At 42.3% G+C, this 17178-nt stretch overlaps 1 protein-coding gene across 5 annotated transcripts in view; it reads left to right on the top strand.

Annotated features, from left to right (window-relative positions):
- Positions 1–17178, top strand: part of HTT (huntingtin) — a 138139-nt gene that overhangs the window by 36549 nt on the left and 84412 nt on the right. For 3 of the 5 annotated variants that reach the window (XM_081229212.1, XM_081229211.1, XM_081229215.1), the window contains exons 9-16: positions 2236–2440; positions 3681–3728; positions 6868–6948; positions 10461–10813; positions 14033–14156; positions 14414–14532; positions 16184–16295; positions 16548–16685. In XM_081229212.1, coding sequence (XP_081085338.1) covers positions 2236–2440; positions 3681–3728; positions 6868–6948; positions 10461–10813; positions 14033–14156; positions 14414–14532; positions 16184–16295; positions 16548–16685 — 1180 coding nt within the window. The remainder of the gene's footprint in view (positions 1–2235; positions 2441–3680; positions 3729–6867; positions 6949–10460; positions 10814–14032; positions 14157–14413; positions 14533–16183; positions 16296–16547; positions 16686–17178) is intronic. The other 2 variants (XM_081229213.1, XM_081229214.1) reach the window with 2 other exon arrangements.

Raw genomic sequence — 17178 nt, 5'->3', positions numbered from 1 at the left:
TAATAGTTTGGCTAGCTATATTTAAATAGAATTTAAAATAATCCTGAGCCTGGCTAAACTGTTAAGCAAGTGTGGGCAAAATATAGATACTTCTAGATATGTAAGAATTCAGTTCGCTTTTCACGTGCACTTACTTTTTTCATGTATGCTTTTTGAAAAAATTATTTGAAGATGTATTCCAGCAAAATGAGAAATAGATAACAAAAAAAGAAGTCCTGAAATCCAAGAAACAAAGCACGTAACCCAGGAATGTGTTAGAAGCAATTCTAAGATGACTGGTACTGTGTGCCATTCAGATTAGAAACAGGGAGTCCAAGGAGTTCCCTGTGACCAGTGTTATGATTAAGTGCTGGGAAAAAGGGAAGGCATGTGTGTATGTTAAAAGGAGGGGAAAACCAGGAAGATTTATAAAAGTAAGTTATCCAATTATGAAACAACATGTTGAATAATTTTAAGCAAGTAAGAGATTATGATAAAAGAGAATCCATTTAATGGTTATCCTTGGGACATTCTCTTTCAAGTGACACAGGACTAGTAATAATGAAATACTTCTTTCTTTTTGGGTCCAGTCACATTAGTAGGCTTTGCAGTGAAGGATGTTAATGTACACATGATGAGACACATACTGATTTTTTTTTTATTGGAGTATAATTGCTTTAAAATGTTGTGTTAGTTTCTGCTGTACAACGAAGTGAATCAGCTGTACATATACATATATCCCCTCCCTCTTGGACCTCCCCCTCCCCCTCATCCCCCCCATCTAGGTCATCACAGAGCACCGAGCTGAGCTCCCTGTGCTGTACCGCAGGTTCCCACTAGCTATCTGTTTTACACATGGTAGTGTACTTATGTCCGTCGTAATCTCCCAATTCATCCCACCCTCCCCTTCCTGCCCCCTGTTTCCACACGTCTGTGCTCTACGTCTGCGTCTCTATTCCTGCCCTGCAGATAGGTTCATCTGTACCATTTTTCTAGATTCCACATATATGCATTAATATGCAATATGTGTTTTTCTCTTTCTGACTGACTTTGCTCTGTATGACAGATGCTCAACATCTAGGCAAAGCACATGTGATTTTAAAAGTTACATCGTAGTAGATAAATGTAACCCTTAATATAAAAGCACTCAGGTTGCTAACAGAATTTGGGAGGAGGCAGATGAGGTGAGGGAGTGTGGGTTGGGTGCTTTTTTCCCCCATTTACATAGTAAGAAGTCAAGAGATTCTTTGCTCAGAGTAGACGGCTCAGAAATCACGGTGTAAAGCTGATTACCTAGAGCAGGGCTCACGGGCCAACTAACTACTCAACTCCAGCACTGTAGCAGGAAAGCAGCCACAGACAGTACACACACAGCCGTGTTCCAGTAAAACTTTATGTGCAAAAACAGATGGAGGGCCAGATTTGCCTGTGGACTGTAGTTTGCAGATCTGTGACCTAGAGTTATGGAGGTAACCATCAGAAGAACTAAAAAGTCAGTCAAAGTAGCCACCTTTGAGACTTTTACTTTTTATTCTATAAACTGCTGTACTGTCTTTTTAAAAAAAAACGTATATATGACTTTTATGATATTAAAGGTAAGGCTGCCCAACTTAGTAAATAAAAATAGGGGGTACCAGTTATTTGAATTTCAGATAAATCATCAGTAATCTTGTGGTGTAAGTATGCCTGAAATTGCATGGGACACAGTTACACTACAAAATTATTTGTTTATCTGAAATTCAGGTTTAGCTGGGTGCTCTGTATATTATCTGGCACCTCTAATTAAAGGGGAAAAGGATAAATACAGTATGTTCATATAATGTGATATAGCATTAAAAGCATTAATAAAGTTTAATGTAGTGCCTTTAAAAGCTTTGGAAACCCTTTCTCAGTGGCACTCATGACAGTACTTCTTGCTTATTAAGTGTGTGTTCAACTAGCTGTGTGCTCCGTGTGTTTTGGGCTTTACTCTCCTTTACTAGTCACCAGTTTAGGGAGCTGGAGCTCTTCATTAGCATGCTTCTGCTTTTGTGGAAGTGTTCTATTTGCTTTTAAGGAATTAATGTAACAGTGACAAAAATCCTGGGACTTTAGAAAACAGCATGGAAGCTATGATCACACTGGTAGAAGGGATAGAGAAGTTTTTAGAGAGTGAAATTAAGGCACACATTTTCCCAATGTAAGACAAAACAAAAACCTGAAACCTAGGACACATTTTAAAAACCGTGGGAATAACACTGGTGTTTCTCTTTCTAGGTGTATGAATTGACCTTGCATTATACTCAGCACCAAGACCATAATGTTGTGACTGGGGCACTGGAGCTCCTGCAGCAGCTGCTCAGAACACCTCCACCTGAGCTCCTGCGAGCGCTGACCACGGCGGGCGGCATCAGGCAGCTCACCGCTGCTAAGGATGAGCCCGGTTGCCGAAGTCGTAGCGGAAGTATCGTGGAGCTTATAGGTAAGGCGTTAGGAAGGTGACTCTTGGAGTCCACCCTGCAGTGTTATTGGCCCCTCTCCTGACCCTTGCTCCGATGCCATGCTGAGCAATGGACAGTTCAGTTCCTTAGGAGATTTGTGATGCAGGTGTCGTTCTTATTGTGTAGATGCAGGTGTCGTTCTTATTGTGTAGACAGGGCAGAGCTGAGGTGGGAAGGCTAGGTGGCAGGGTGAGGCCAGCACGTGAAACCCGCCTCCTGCATCTGACTGGGCTGACTCTGCACGGCATTTCATCTGTCGTGAAGTGGAAGCATTCGTGAAGGGATTTCCAGACCCTGTGTCCCTTTGCCAAAGGTGGGGTCTTCAAGTCTTCCTGGAATTCTGGACTCCTTTTCTGCCCTCTGGGCCCTTTTTGCTGTCGCGCCTGATTCTAGAAAACCCCTTCTGTCCCTCTTCTCATGGCACCTCCTCCGCCCCATCTCTGCTCTTCTTCCCCATGCTCTTGGGCACTGGGCCCTAATCCCGGCACAGGATGCTGCTGCAGACCTACCAGTCTAATGTGGAGTTTCCCCTGGGGAGCTGGAAGAGATGGGTTCCTGAGTCGCACGCAGCCTCTAGAACTGGGTTTGGCACAGTGGCGGAGGCTTCTTTCTGCAGCCTTTACTGACTGCGCTGACTAGGCGTGACACATAGGGTCCGTTTAGTGCAGTGTGGGTGTGGTGTGGCCTTTACCCACAGCATCTGCAGACCAGGGAAGGTGGGCGGGAAGTCTGACTGCTGCCTCGTTTGAAAGCAAGTGTTTGCCTGAACCATGAGTAGAAAATGTTGATCTGCCTGTCCACTGTCCTTTGTACTGAACAATCCTTTTCTCTGTGGAATGCATGCTTTACAAATGATTGCTGGAAATACTGATTTCTAATGATTGTTTCTAATGAAAGTTTGTATTTAATTATTAGTTGACCAAATAATCCGAGATTTCTAATGTTTTTAGTTTCACTTTTTAAATGCACTTTGAGCTCTTTTGCATTTTAGGTCATATCTTTAGAACTGTATATTTGAGTGTTAATATAATTTTCACGTTGAAATTAAAATTGTAACATGCAGTTTTCACGTTACAGTATGGTAGTTTAGCACCACCTGTAGAAATATGTTCACATATTTTCTAGTTTTAAAGTTGAATCAAGCTTAAAGATTTTCTAATTCCTTCTGGATTTTAGCGGCTTGTTACCTTACTTTCATCTGTCATTTTCTATGATTTACAGCTGGAGGGGGTTCTTCATGCAGCCCTGTCCTTTCAAGAAAACAAAAAGGTGATTATTTCAGAAATTATTCTTATTTTGAATCTTACTGCTTTTTCCGTATTTCTGTAATGTAATTGGCTATGCCTATAACTCTTCTCAACAGGGTGATTATATGTATAAATGTTGCTGGAATCTGATAACCAGGCCTGAATAGTCCTGTAGGATGGCTTTTTAAAGAATAATTAATTAATTAATTAATGGCTGCATTGGGTCTTTGTTGCTGTGTGTGGGCTTTCTCTAGTTGTGGCAAGCGGGGGCTACTCTTTGTTGCAGCGAGTGGGCTTCTCATTGCGGTGGCTTCTCTTGTTGCGGAGCACAGGCTCTAGGTGCACGGGCCTCAGTAGTTGTAGCTCGCGGGCTTCGTTGCTCTGCGGCATGTGGGATCTTCCCGGACCAGGGCTTGAACCCGTGTCCCCTGCATTAGCAAGTGGATTCTTAACCACTGTGCCACCAGGGAAGTGCCTAAGATGGGTTTTAAAAGTTGCTTGTGTATCAGAATTGGTTTGTCATATATTTCCTTTTTTTTTTCTTTTCTTTTCTTTTCTTTTTGGTTGTACCACGTGGCTTATGGGATTTTAGTTCCCTGACCAGGGATTAAACCTGGGGCCCCAGCAATGAGAGCACTGTATCCTAACCACTGGACCACCACAGAATTCCCTGTCATAAATTTCTAATGCTTTAGGCCAGGGGTTAGCAAATGTTTTCTGTGAAGGGCCAGGTGTACACATTTTAGCCTGTGGCCCTTACTGTCTCTTTTGCAATGATTCAACTCTGTCCTGTGGCAGGAAGGCAGCCATAGACAATACTAAGCTAATGGGTGCAACTTTATTCCAGTACAACTTTATTTTATAGAACTGGGCGAGCTGGAGTTTGCCTTCTCCTGCTTTAGGGAATGTTATGTTTATAAAGGTAACTCATCTTCCCAATGAATTTTGTTTAGTATTAGGAATAATGTTTGGTTAATTATTTGGTGAATTTGGGTCTGGTTGTCATTTTTCAGACATATTTAGCTTTGTACATACCTAAGTTTCTGATACAGTTTGTTTATTTTTATTTAATCGAAGTGTGTCTGACATGGTCTGATAGCTTTGGTACATGTCATCACTTATAGCACCAATGATGTTCTGTTCCAGTCTAGATTTCCATAGGGAAGAATTGCTGGTGTTTTCTATTTTGAAATCCTAAAAGACTTATACCGTTTTTTTTTTTTTGGTGGTATAATTGACATATAACAGCTAATCTTTTTTTTTTTTTTTTTTTTTTTTTTTTTGCTGTACGCGGGCCTCTCACTGCTGTGGCCTCTCCCGTTGCGGAGCACAGGCTCCGGACACACAGGCTCCACGGCCATGGCTCGCGGGCCCAGCCGCTGCGCGGCATGTGGGATCTTCCGGGATAGGGGCACGAACCCGTGTCCCCTGCATCGGCAGGCGGACTCTCAACCACTGCGCCACCAGGGAAGCCCAACAGCTAATCTTTTACATACAACATACTAATCTTTTTTGTGTGTCATGAGTTGAGTATTTAGTTGAGAGCCTAATGCCTAATATTATTTGTAGTATTGAATGGGATCATAACAGGAATAATATTGTAGCCTTAACTGGATTAAGTAAGCATTTCCTAGAAGTACTTAGAATTAATAATATTTGGGCCGTCATAGTGTGGGATACTTAGTCAAGTTTGAGATTTTGGTGAAAACACTGATATTGCTTGAAAACTGAAAGGGTTCTAGGAAAAGCTAGCCTTTCTATTCTTGGACTAGGAAGAGATTTTCAGGCATGTGACTAGATTTCTCCGGCACTTGCCTTGTTTGTTTCTCTGTCACTCTTTCTGATGATGATGAGAAGATGACTCATTGACTGGTAGAGGTGTATTTTGTTTTCTTGGGGCTAGGACATGCGATTTGTCCTCAATCTCTTTTTTGTTTACCCAGTGTTTTGTTGTTGTTGTTTTTATTTAGAGCTGCAGTTTTCACAGTTACCTGTCATAGCTGCAGAATTCTTTTTTTCAAGTGAAATATGCCAGTACATAGGAGAGAGAAAAACAGAGTTGTTGTTGTTGGATGTAAGGGTGAGGGCTGGGGGTTGTGGCCTGGCATCTTGGCAGCAGCCTGGCCCTTGCCCCCTCTTCGGGAGAACTCCTTGGAACAGATTTGCAAACTACTGTTTCCAAAGACAGAGACTGCTTTCATTAACTCTGAATTCACAGGTTGGAATGTTATTTGCTTTCTCAAGGTAAATCACTTGTTCTGTAATAAAGGACCCTGTTATTTAGTAGATAAGCCAAGTTGCTGCGTTAGTTTCATCTAGATTTTGAGTTTCCTTTGCTTTTTTCTGGGGTGGGGGGAGGGCTTTAATGTCTCATCATTATTTCTGGAATTTCTGGAAGTTATCACCCCTATGACTTAATCTTTGAAGAGCAGTGAAATCAGAAATTGGAACTTACCAGTAATTATATTGATAGTGTCGTTTAATGACATTTATATGTAATATAACCAAAATGATTTAATGATCCCAGTTAAATCATGTTAAGACTTTTGTTTTCTTTTTTTCTTATTAATATAATTTGGAAACCATGAACTGTAAAATGTATTTTTAGGATTTTTCAAAAGATGAAATATTATTCCATCCTCACAGATCATAACAGTACCTGAGTACTGATTATCAATGATAGAAATCTAGCAGATTAAAAGATAATAAAATAAAAGTGACTTTTAGCTATAAAAGTTTTATATATAAGTTTTGATGTGCCATTGGAGATATGACATGAATATTCTAAAGGCTAATAGAATTGGTTCTAGCCATAACTTACCATTTTTAAGATTAAATAGTAATATAAATTATTTAACATTAACAGTAGTCTAAGTCAATAAATATTAATTATTAAAGTACTTTGTAGTACAGATTGAGAATCATTGCTTTTAATTCTTTTTCCATGTAGGTTTATTGACTTTAATAATACTCTAAGTATGATATCTCTGCATTTTTTGTGTTTCACACTCTAGAGATATAAAGGAACTTATATATAATGACGGACTGAGAGCAGGAATTAAATATACTTACGATATTCCTCTTGGAATGTACATTTATTTGATTTTCAAAGTTCGTCCTTTTAGCAAGCTTAAAAGGACTCTCGCTACATCATTTCCTAGGGAAAGTGCTCTTTGGAGAAGCAGCAGCCTTGGAGGATGACCCTGAGTCAAGGTCAGACGGCAGCAGCCCCACCTTTGCAGGTAGCTCTCTCGGAGTGACCGTGGTGTCCTCCTTGCTCTCCCCTGCTGCCCCCACCTCTTCCCCTCCCCTGCACCTCCATGGATCTTGCTCCTTGGAGGCAGCAGTGAAGCCAGCTTGCTCAAATGGTGGATAATTCAGGCGTCTTTTATAGTGTTCACTTTGAAATGTGTATGTTTTCTTGCATCAGGTGTTTGCTGTTTTCCCTGGTTTAAGCTGTTTTAAAATTAGGTTTATACTCCCTGAGTATAAGTCTTTTTGATAAGAGGATGGTGGGTAAAGTGTCTCATGAATTGCATGGGTTGTGAGGGGGAAAATGGGACTAAAAATTGTCTGAGGTTCTGAACCAGGAAGAAATAGAAAATACGAACAGACTGATTATCAGTATTGAAATTGAATCAGTAATTTAAAAACTCCCAACAAACAAAAGTCCAGGACCAGATGGCTTCACAGGTGAATTCTGCCAAACATTTAGAGAAGAATTAACACCTGTCCTTGTGAAACTATTCAAAAAAATTGGAAGGAACACTTTTAAACTCATTCTATGAGGCCACTGTCACCTTGATACTGAAACCAGACAAAGATACCACAAAAAAAGAAAATTACAGGCCAATATCATTGACAAACATAGATGTAGTCAAATAGGATTTATCCCAGGGATGCAAGGATTTTTCAGTATCCACAAATCAGTCAATGTGATAGACCACATCAACAAACTGAAGAATAAAAACCATATGATCATCTCAATAGATGCAGAAAAAGCTTTTGAAAAAATTCAACATCCATTTACAATAAAAACTCTCCAGAAAGTGGGCATAGAGGGAACATACCTCAACATAATAAGGGCTATATATGACAGACGCACAGCCAACATCATACTCAATGGTGAAAAGTTGAAAGCATTCCGTCTAAGATCAGGAACAAGACAAGGATGCCCAATGTCTCCACTTTTATTCAACATAGTTTTGGAAGTCCTAACCACAGCAATCAGAGAAGAAAAAGAAATAGAAAGAATCCAAGTTGAGGGCTTCCCTGGTGGCGCAGCAGTTGAGAGTCCACCTGCCGATGCAGGGGACACGGGTTCGTGCCCCGGTCTGGGAGGATCCCACATGCCGCAGAGCGGCCGGGCCCATGAGCCATGGCCACTGAGCCTGCGCGTCTGGATCCTGTGCTCCGCAACGGGAGAGGCCACAACACTGAGAGGCCCGCGTACCCGCAAAAAAAAAAAAAAAAAAAAGAATCCAAGTTGGAAAGGAAGAAGTAAAACTGTCAGTGTTTGCAGATGATACTGTACTTAAAAAATCCTAAAGATGCCACCAGAAAACTACAAGAGCTCATCAATGAATTTGGTAAAGTTGCAGGATACAAAATTAATATACAAAATTAATATACACTAACAATAAAATGTCAGAAAGAGAAATTAAGGAAACAATCCCATTTAGCATCTCATCAAAAAAAGAAAAACAAAAACCTAGGAATAAACCTACCTAAGGAGGCAAAAGACCTGTACTCCAAAAACTATAAGACACTGATGAAAGTGAAGTCAGTCAGACAGACAAAGACAAATATCGTATGTTAGCACTTATATGTGGAATCTTAAAAAGATGATACAAATGAACTCATTTGTGAATGAACTCATTCACAAAACAGAAATAGATTCACAGACAAAGAAAACAAACTTATAGTTACCAATGGGGAAAGAGCAGGAGAGGGATAAATTGGGAATTTGGGTTTAACAGATATACACACTATTATATATAAAATAGATAAACAAGGACAGGGAACTATATTCAATGTCTTGTAATAACCTATAATGGAAAAGAATCTGTAAATATATATATATATGCATGTAGCTGGATCACTGCTGTACACCTGAAACATTGTAAGTCAACTATACCTCAGTTTAAAAAAATCGTCTGAGGATAATTGAACTTGAAAGAAATATACATTTGTTTACAAATAGTTATCTAATTAAGCCCTTTATTCATCTTGTGAAAGATGAGTATTTAGTAAGATACTAATAATTGGATAAATGAGAGTGGTTTGGGTTGTATAACCCTATGCAAAAGAATATTTTTAGATAACTGAAAATGAGGCTGAAATACTGGGGAAGGAAAATCTGAATAATTTCAGTGGTGATTACTTATTTATTGATTTAGTCTACAAAATAGAAATTGATTTTTTTAACTTACAAAAATAAAGTTAAAACAACAAAAAAATTACAGCTATACACAACATTATAAAGCCCAAGTGCTCACTGACCCACTGGCCTACAGGAGTGACATTGCTGACAGCTTGGTGTAGATTTTTATGTAGTGGTGGTGTATTTATTTATTTATTTATTTATAAATAATTTTACTTATTTATTTATTTGGTTGCACCAGGTCTTAGTTGCAGCAGGTGGGCTCCTTAGTGGCAGCTTGCCAGCTGTTGTGGCATATGAACTCTTAGTTGAGGCATGCATGTGGGATCTAGTTCCCTGACCAGGGATTGAACCCAAGCCCCCTGCACTGGGAGCGCAGAGTCTTAACCACTTTGCCACCGGGGAAGTCCCCATAATGATGGGTTTTTTTTTTTTTTTTTTTAATGGGAATTTAAAAACTAAACTAGGAAAATGTGAAACTTTATGCTACCGAAGAGTAGGACTGGCTTAGAGTTCTTGAACAGGGTCTGGGAAGAAGGAAAGCCCACCTCCAAGAGCACTGCTTGCTTAGAGTTCCGGGCATTTGGGGTTTTTTTTTGTTTTTTGGTTTTTTAAAATAAATTTATTTATTTTTGGCTGCGTTGGGTCTTTGTTGCTGTGCGGGCTTTCTCTAGTTGGGCGAGCAGGGGCTACTCTTAGTTGCTGTGCGCGGGCTTCTCATTGCAGTGGCTTCTCTTGTTGTGGAGCACGGGCTCTAGGCACGCAGGCTTCAGTAGTTGTGGTTCTTGGGCTCTAGAGCTCAGGCTCAGTAGTTGTGGCACACGGACTTAGTTGCTACGTGGCATGTGGGATCTTCCTGGATCAGGGCTCGAACCCTGTCCCCTGCATTGGCAGGCTGATTCTTAACCAGTGTACCACCAGGGAAGCCCTGCTCCAGGCATTTGTGACCACCCAGCCTGTGCCCCTGACCAGGCTGCCTAGGAATCGCCAAAGTCTCGTTGCTGCTCCACGCTCAGGTTGGAGCAGTTGCTTAAGAACTGGAGGTGGTAATGTTGCTGGGCAGCGTTCAGGTTTTGCACTGAAATGCCATTTGAGAATATTCACAGCACTTAAAAAATACCTACTTGTGATCCTTATTTTATCAATACTGTAATATAGTAAAAGGTAAGTAAATAATACAGTAAACATGTTTGAAGGATGCACTGTTGTCTTGCTTTTGAAATTGAGTAGTTCATATTTTCACTGTATTTCAGGGATTCTTGCAGTTAAAACATTTGCTGATAGTGAATTTTGGGGTATTTTGCAAATATTTGGTCCCATATTGAATGCTTTTCCTGACCCTTTGAAGAGTGAGTGTTTCTTTGTCTTCAGCCTCAGTCAAGGGTGAGATTGGCGGTGAGCTGTCTGCCTCTTCTGGGGTCTCCACTCCTGGCTCAGCTGCCGACTCTGTGGGTCATGACATCATCACTGAGCAGCCCCGGTCACAGCACACACTTCAGACGGACTCGGTGGATCTGACCGGCTGTGACTTGTCGAGTGGTGCTGCTGACGGGGATGAGGAGGACATCTTGAGCCACAGCTCCAGCCAGATGAGCGCCATCCCATCTGACCCTGCCATGGACCTGAACGATGGGACCCAGGCCTCCTCTCCCATCAGTGACAGCTCCCAGACCACCACCGAGGGGCCCGATTCAGCCGTGACCCCTTCCGACAGTTCTGAAATTGTGAGTGGTTGGAGGGTGCAGCCCAGTTTCTTCAGAGGGACCTTCCCTGGAGGCCCAGACCTGGACCCTCCTGCTGGTTCCCTCCATTCATTTGACCCACTGATAATAGTGTAGAGGTCACCAGTGCAGATCCTTAACAGGCAGCTCGGCCCCATCTGAGTCCTTCACTGAAGGAAACAGCCCAGTGTCTTTTGTGTCGAACGTGGGGGTCAAAAGTGCATTAAAAATTTCTTAATATCTTGTTGGGCACAGGTTAAGTCATTATTTTGAAAGTCCTTGAGGAGCCTATTATTAACAGATCTGTGGTCTTAATGCAGTATGATTAATAACATTAATACTATGCATTATTTTAACACTTTCTGACTTTTCAAAACCTTTTACAACGTATCCCATCTTGAGCACGGATCTGAGTGCCTCTTGTCTCTGAGTTAGTGTACAAGACACACCTCAAGAGTGGTCTAAAGTTTGGTCCAGGTATATAACCAGATTTTACAGCCCCATTTTATTGAAACAGTTTGTACTATTAATTGTTTTGCTACTACTGAATGTATTTTATTAAGAATATATATATATATATATATATATATATATATGTTTTACTTAAATGAATACAGAAACTGTGCATTACAAATCACGAGCTAAAGCACTGGCAGCTCTCCACTTGTCATGTGGATGTGGTTCCTAATGACTGAGTGGATTGCCACTTACTCGGCTGGAGAAGTGGGCTCACGGTTGGGGTTTTTAACTAGAAGACCTGGAGGAGGGTAGGACAGATAACGGGAACGGTGGGAAATGATTTTAAGTCAGGAAAGGGTGAAGAGTGCTAACCAGTAGGCCGGGAGAAGAGAAGGTTGGGAAACTGCTGGGCTCAGTAGCATGTTAAGTGTGCAGAGGACGTTTCTGTTGTTTGCTTATTGCCCCAGCTTTCATTTTGCCTTTTTACAGTAGATAATTTCTGGGCAGGTTTGCTAGAAGTAGGACTGAATGACCATAGGAGGTTGCAAAAGTGTCCCGTCTGGGAGTGCTGCAGCAGCTGTGTGTTGTGTGGTAGGGCTGGGCCAGGGACCCACGCCGGGCTGTGGCCTGCAGGGAGCTAAACCTCTTCCCTTGATGCTTCTCACACTGGCAGAGTTCTTTCTGATTTATGAGGTGCTTCCATGTCCTTTATTTAGTCATTAGTTATTTGCTGAACAAATGTACTGAGCATCTGTTATGTTCCAGGGATTGTCCTACAAGCTGCAGGTGAAGTAGAGGGCACAACATACAAAACTGCTCACACAAAGCTAATATTTTATTTTATTATTATTATTATTTTTAATTTAATTAATTAATTTATTTATTCATTTTTTGGCTGTGTTGGGTCTTCGTTTCTGTGCGAGGGCTTTCTCTAGTTGCGGCGAGTTGGGGCCACTCTTCATCGCGGTGCGTGGGCCTCTCACTGTCATGGCCTCTCTTGTTGTGGATCACAAGCTCCAGACGCGCAGGCTCAGTAGTTGTGGCTCATGGGCCTAGTTGCTCCGCGGCATGTGGGATCTTCCCAGACCAGGGCTCAAACCCATGTCCCCTGCATTGGCAGGCAGATTCTCAACCACTGCGCCACCAGGGAAGCCCAAAGCTAATATTTTAGAGTGGGAGTCCTCAAACTCTTCCCATTTAGGGCCAGATAGTAAATATCTTTGGCTTTGTGAACCATATGACCTGTGTTGCATACTCATCTGTGCTGTTGAAGTGCCAGATCAGCCGTAGACATATAAATGAATGAGCATGACTGTGTTCCAATAAAACTTTATTTACAAAAACAGCTGGTGGGCCAGGTTTGGCACACTGACGTAGTTTGCCTACCTCTGTTCTAGAGTGTGTGCCTGTGTGGGTGGGGCAGATGATGAGCCAGTAATCAACAGGTAAATAAACACATAGTCAGATAGCAATAAGTGCCATAGAGAAAAATAAGCCAACTGTAGGGGGTCGGGATTGTCCTCATGAGATAGCCCAGTGTGGGGCTTGTCTTGGAGGGAGCCCACCACGATGAGAATTCTGGCTCAGCCATTTACTAGCTGTGTAGCCTACCACAGTTATGGCCCTTCTTGCCTCGGTTTTCTTATCCATGAAATGAAGATGTTGACAGTACTTATGTTGTAAGACTTATGAGGATAAGGGAAATAATACATGTAAGTACTTTTGAGCCTGCCTGGGGTGTAGTATGATATTCAAAAAATGTTGTTTTTTATTGTGGTGAGTGGAGGAAATCATTTCTTTCTTGGTTTTTTTTTTTTTTTTTTTAGATGTGGTGGGTAGGAGTTTATTAACTTATTTATTTATTTATTTTTCTGTGTTGGGTCTTCGTTTCTGTGCCAGGGCTTTCTCTAGTTGTGGCAAGCGGGGGCCACTCTTCATCGCGGTGCGCGGGCCTCTCACTATCCCGGCCTCTCTTGTTGCGGAGCACAGGCTCCAGATGGGCAGGCTCAGTAGTTGTGGCTCACAGGCCTAGTTGCTCCGCGGCATGTGGGATCCTCCCAGACCAGGGCTTGAACCCGTGTCCCCTGCATTAGCAGGCAGATTCTCAACCACTGCGCCACCAGGGAAGCCCTCTTGGTTGTTTTTGAGCAAGTAGCTCAGTTTCTTTTTAATTTAATTGGAGGGATTTGGGATGATTTTTAAAACGATATAGAATTTATTTCAGTAATAATTTAACTAGCATACTGAAGGTACATCACTCAGTTTTTCAGGTCAATTACAATTGGATGTGAAAAATTTTGCTGTATGAAACCATAACCCACATATATGGCTAAATATATGAAATATTGCTCCCAAAACTTAGTTGGGTCATTTCTAGCAGTTTAGGGGATAACCTATTGGTAGACTTTTGTCTAAAAGATTTTTCTTCATTTTTGACTTACTGTAAAATTTGCTTGTGAACACAAAGACTTTTGTTTGGATTTTTTTTCTTTTTGTAATCAAAAAGAGAAATGTTCAGATTGGAATTGTTTTGGAATTTTTAGAGTTACGAAAGCTTTTTGTAATGTAGCAGTAATGCATGGTCAGTCAGCTCTTGATAATGTACACGCACGAACCCATGTGTGCTTGAAGAAGTGACCTTCGTGTTGGCATGTGAGATGTGGTCTGTTATTTGTGGGGTTTTGCCTTTGCCTTCCACGTTGGAGGGCTTGCCCCTTGGTGGTCGCACTTCAGAACCCTCACAGCCCCTCTTGAACTGTTTAGGTGTTAGATGGTGCCGACAGCCAGTACCTAGGGATGCAGGCGGGGCAGCCCCAGGACGAGGACGAGGACGCTGCTGTGGTTCTTCCTGATGAAGACGCGGAGGCTTTCAGAAACTCTTCCATCGGTACGTTGACTTCAGGCTGTGTACTACGGAGCGGCCTTGTCTTCAACCCTGACCTCTTATATCTCAGCTTCTGAGAAGAAATCTTCTGGTGTCTTTGTTTCCTGAGGTGTAAATAGCAAATGAGGAAAATCAGTTGAGAAGTTATTATCCTTTTTTTGATCTAAATCCTGTGGTTTCATATTGACTTTGTGTAAATATGTGTATTTGTGTTTTAATTGGAAACTTGTCAATTAACCTCTCTTTCTCTGATTTTGAAGCCCTTCAACAAGCACATTTGTTGAAAAGCATGGGCCACAGCAGGCAGCCCTCTGACAACAGTATGGATAAACTTGTCTCAAGAGATGAAGCTGCTGAGCCAGGAGATCAAGAAAACAAGGTGAGACACTCAGGCCCGCGACTGCTCAGCATCCCTAGCTCCTGTGAGTGGTCAGCTCCGCCCTGGCTGCTGCCTGGCCACCGAGCTCTTGGATTTCCGGTCGCTGAGCTTCTGCTCAGCTGTCTCCCCTTCGCATATTGACCTCTTCCCGGGTCTGCTCTGCTTTTCTGCCTCTCCAGGTGTGAGCGCGTCCTCACCATCTGGTGGTCATACATGGCCTTGCAACATTCTTGGTTTTTTTCCATTGAATTGATTTACTTGTTTGTTTATTTATTGTGGTAAAATACTCATAACATAAAATTTACCATCATAACCATTTTTACGTGTACAGTTCAGTGGTATTAAGTGCATTTGCATTGTTGTGCAGCCATCCCCACCATCCGTCCACAGAACGTTTCTCATCTTCCCAAACTGGAACTCTGTCCCCATTAAACACTAACCTCCCGTTCCCCCGGCCCCCGGCCCCTCTCACCCATCATTCTGCTTTCTGTCTCTATGGATTTGATGACTCTAGGGACCTCATATATGTGGAATCATGCAGGATTTGTCCTTTTGTGACTGGCTTGTTTCACTCAGCAGAATGTCCTCGAGGTTCATCCATGTTGTAGCAGGTGTCAGAACGTGTTTACTACATTTTGCTTTTCTCCTCATCTCTTGATGGACACTTGGGTTACTTCCACATTTTGGCTGTTGTAAATAATGCTGTTATCAATGAGTGTACAAATACCTCTTCAAGACCCTGATTTCATTTCTTTAGGGTATATATCAGAAGTGGAGTTGCTGGATCATGTGATAGTTCTGTTTTTAATTTTTTGAGGAAACACTGTACTGTTTTTCACAGCAGCTGCAACATTTTACATTCCTACCCACAGTGCACCAGCGTTCCATTTTCTCCACATCTTCGCCGGCACTTGTTATTTTCTGCTTTTTTTGAGAGTGGCCATCACACTGGGTGTGAAGTAGTGTATCACTGTGGTTTTGATTTGAATTTCCCTGATGATTAGTGATGTTGAGCATCTTTTCATGGGTTTATTGGCCATTCATATGCCTTCTTTGGAGAAATGTCTATTCAAGTCCTTTGACCATTTTTTAATCAGGTTATTTGGGGTTTTTTTGTTGCTGCTCAATTGTCCATTGAACTATTTTAAAATTATCTCTATTGCTTACCTTTTCCATGTAAGTGTCCTGTATTCCTAGTTAATTTTAAATTCCTTGAGGGCAAGAAGTAGTGTTTCGTACTTAGTCCCTCCTTGGATGCTCAGTCACTGAAGTGACCTCGGCTGTTCCTTCTGGGCCCCCTTGCACCAGGCCCACCCCTCGCAGCTTTGGGCTCCCCCAGGCTCTTTCCTCTGCCCGAGGAGCTTCCCCCGGATGCTAGATCTCAGCTGCCCTCTTGTGTGGCTCCCTCCCTGCACATTGGGCTCATCCCTGCCACAGCCCACATGGCCCCAGGTCAGGACTCCCTCTGGCTGGTCTGATTCTGCTCTGCCATGGCCCGTGAGGTTGGGCACCTCTGGGTGAAGGTAGACGTCTCTGAATCCCAAGCACCTGGCACAGCTGCTGTTATGGAACTATTTGTTGGATGAACTAACGAATCAATGGGTGGATTCCATGATTATAAGACAAACAAGTGTCAGTTTTTCTGTTCCAGCCCTGCCGGATCAAAGGCGACATTGGCCAGTCCAGTGATGAAGATTCTGCTCCTCTTGTCCATTGTGTCCGCCTTCTGTCCGCTTCATTTTTGCTAACTGGGGAAAAACACGGTAAGTGTAGAAAGGCAGGTGCAGAGTTGAAGGGAATGACTTTAGGTTTCAGAGGTCATCTTGGGAACCAGCTTCGTGCCTGTTTGCAGCAGAAAAGAGTAGAATCTGGGGACGAGCTTTGGCTTTCACTGACCAGTGGGGGAGGGAGGGGAAGACGGGAGCAGCTGGTTTAGTGGGTCTAGTTTTGTGTATTTGGAAGCTAGATATGTGCTGCTTTGAAGCTGAAGGTGACCCATCTGTATTTGTTTGCAGCCTTGGTTCCGGATAGGGATGTGAGGGTCAGCGTGAAGGCACTGGCACTCAGCTGTGTTGGAGCTGCTGTGGCCCTTCACCCTGAATCTTTCTTCGGCAGACTTTACAGAGCACCGCTTGACACCATGGAATACCCTGGTACGTTCAAAGTTTGTATCTTATTCCTCACATTTAATCATTATTTTGAAAACTATTTCAAACCGTCTTGACTATTTTAGTTTTAGAGCACTAAGTTTTCTGAGCTAATTTGTGGCATTTGAGGTGTGTTCTCCATAAAACACATAAATAGTCATGTTCTTAGCTTCCTGGACTCCCTATAGATGTAGTGTTTAGTTGAAACACATACAATAAAGTGATAGAAATCTGGGAACATCAGAGCTGATTTGCATATGAATTGGATTTATACCAAAAACACAAATTGTATATAATCAAAATTGCTTTGGGCCACACCACCCAGGCCAGGTGTTCACACTCAGAGCCAGTGGGCACTGAGACCATCTGGGGCAGCAGCAAGCCAGTCTCCTGTCATGCATGTTCTGGGGCGTATTCTCACGGTGGGGTGAACGGTGGGAAGACTTGATCTCCTAAAGTTATTCTCCCGCCTGCTCTCTGTCTTTCCTTGGGCAAGGGG

The sequence above is a fragment of the Mesoplodon bidens genome (assembly GCF_964165515.1).
Source record: "Mesoplodon bidens genome assembly, chromosome: 1".
Classification (NCBI taxonomy): Eukaryota; Metazoa; Chordata; class Mammalia; order Artiodactyla; family Ziphiidae; genus Mesoplodon; species Mesoplodon bidens.
The sequence above is the reverse complement of the archived record's forward strand: the minus strand, read 5'-3'. Positions and strand labels throughout refer to the sequence as shown.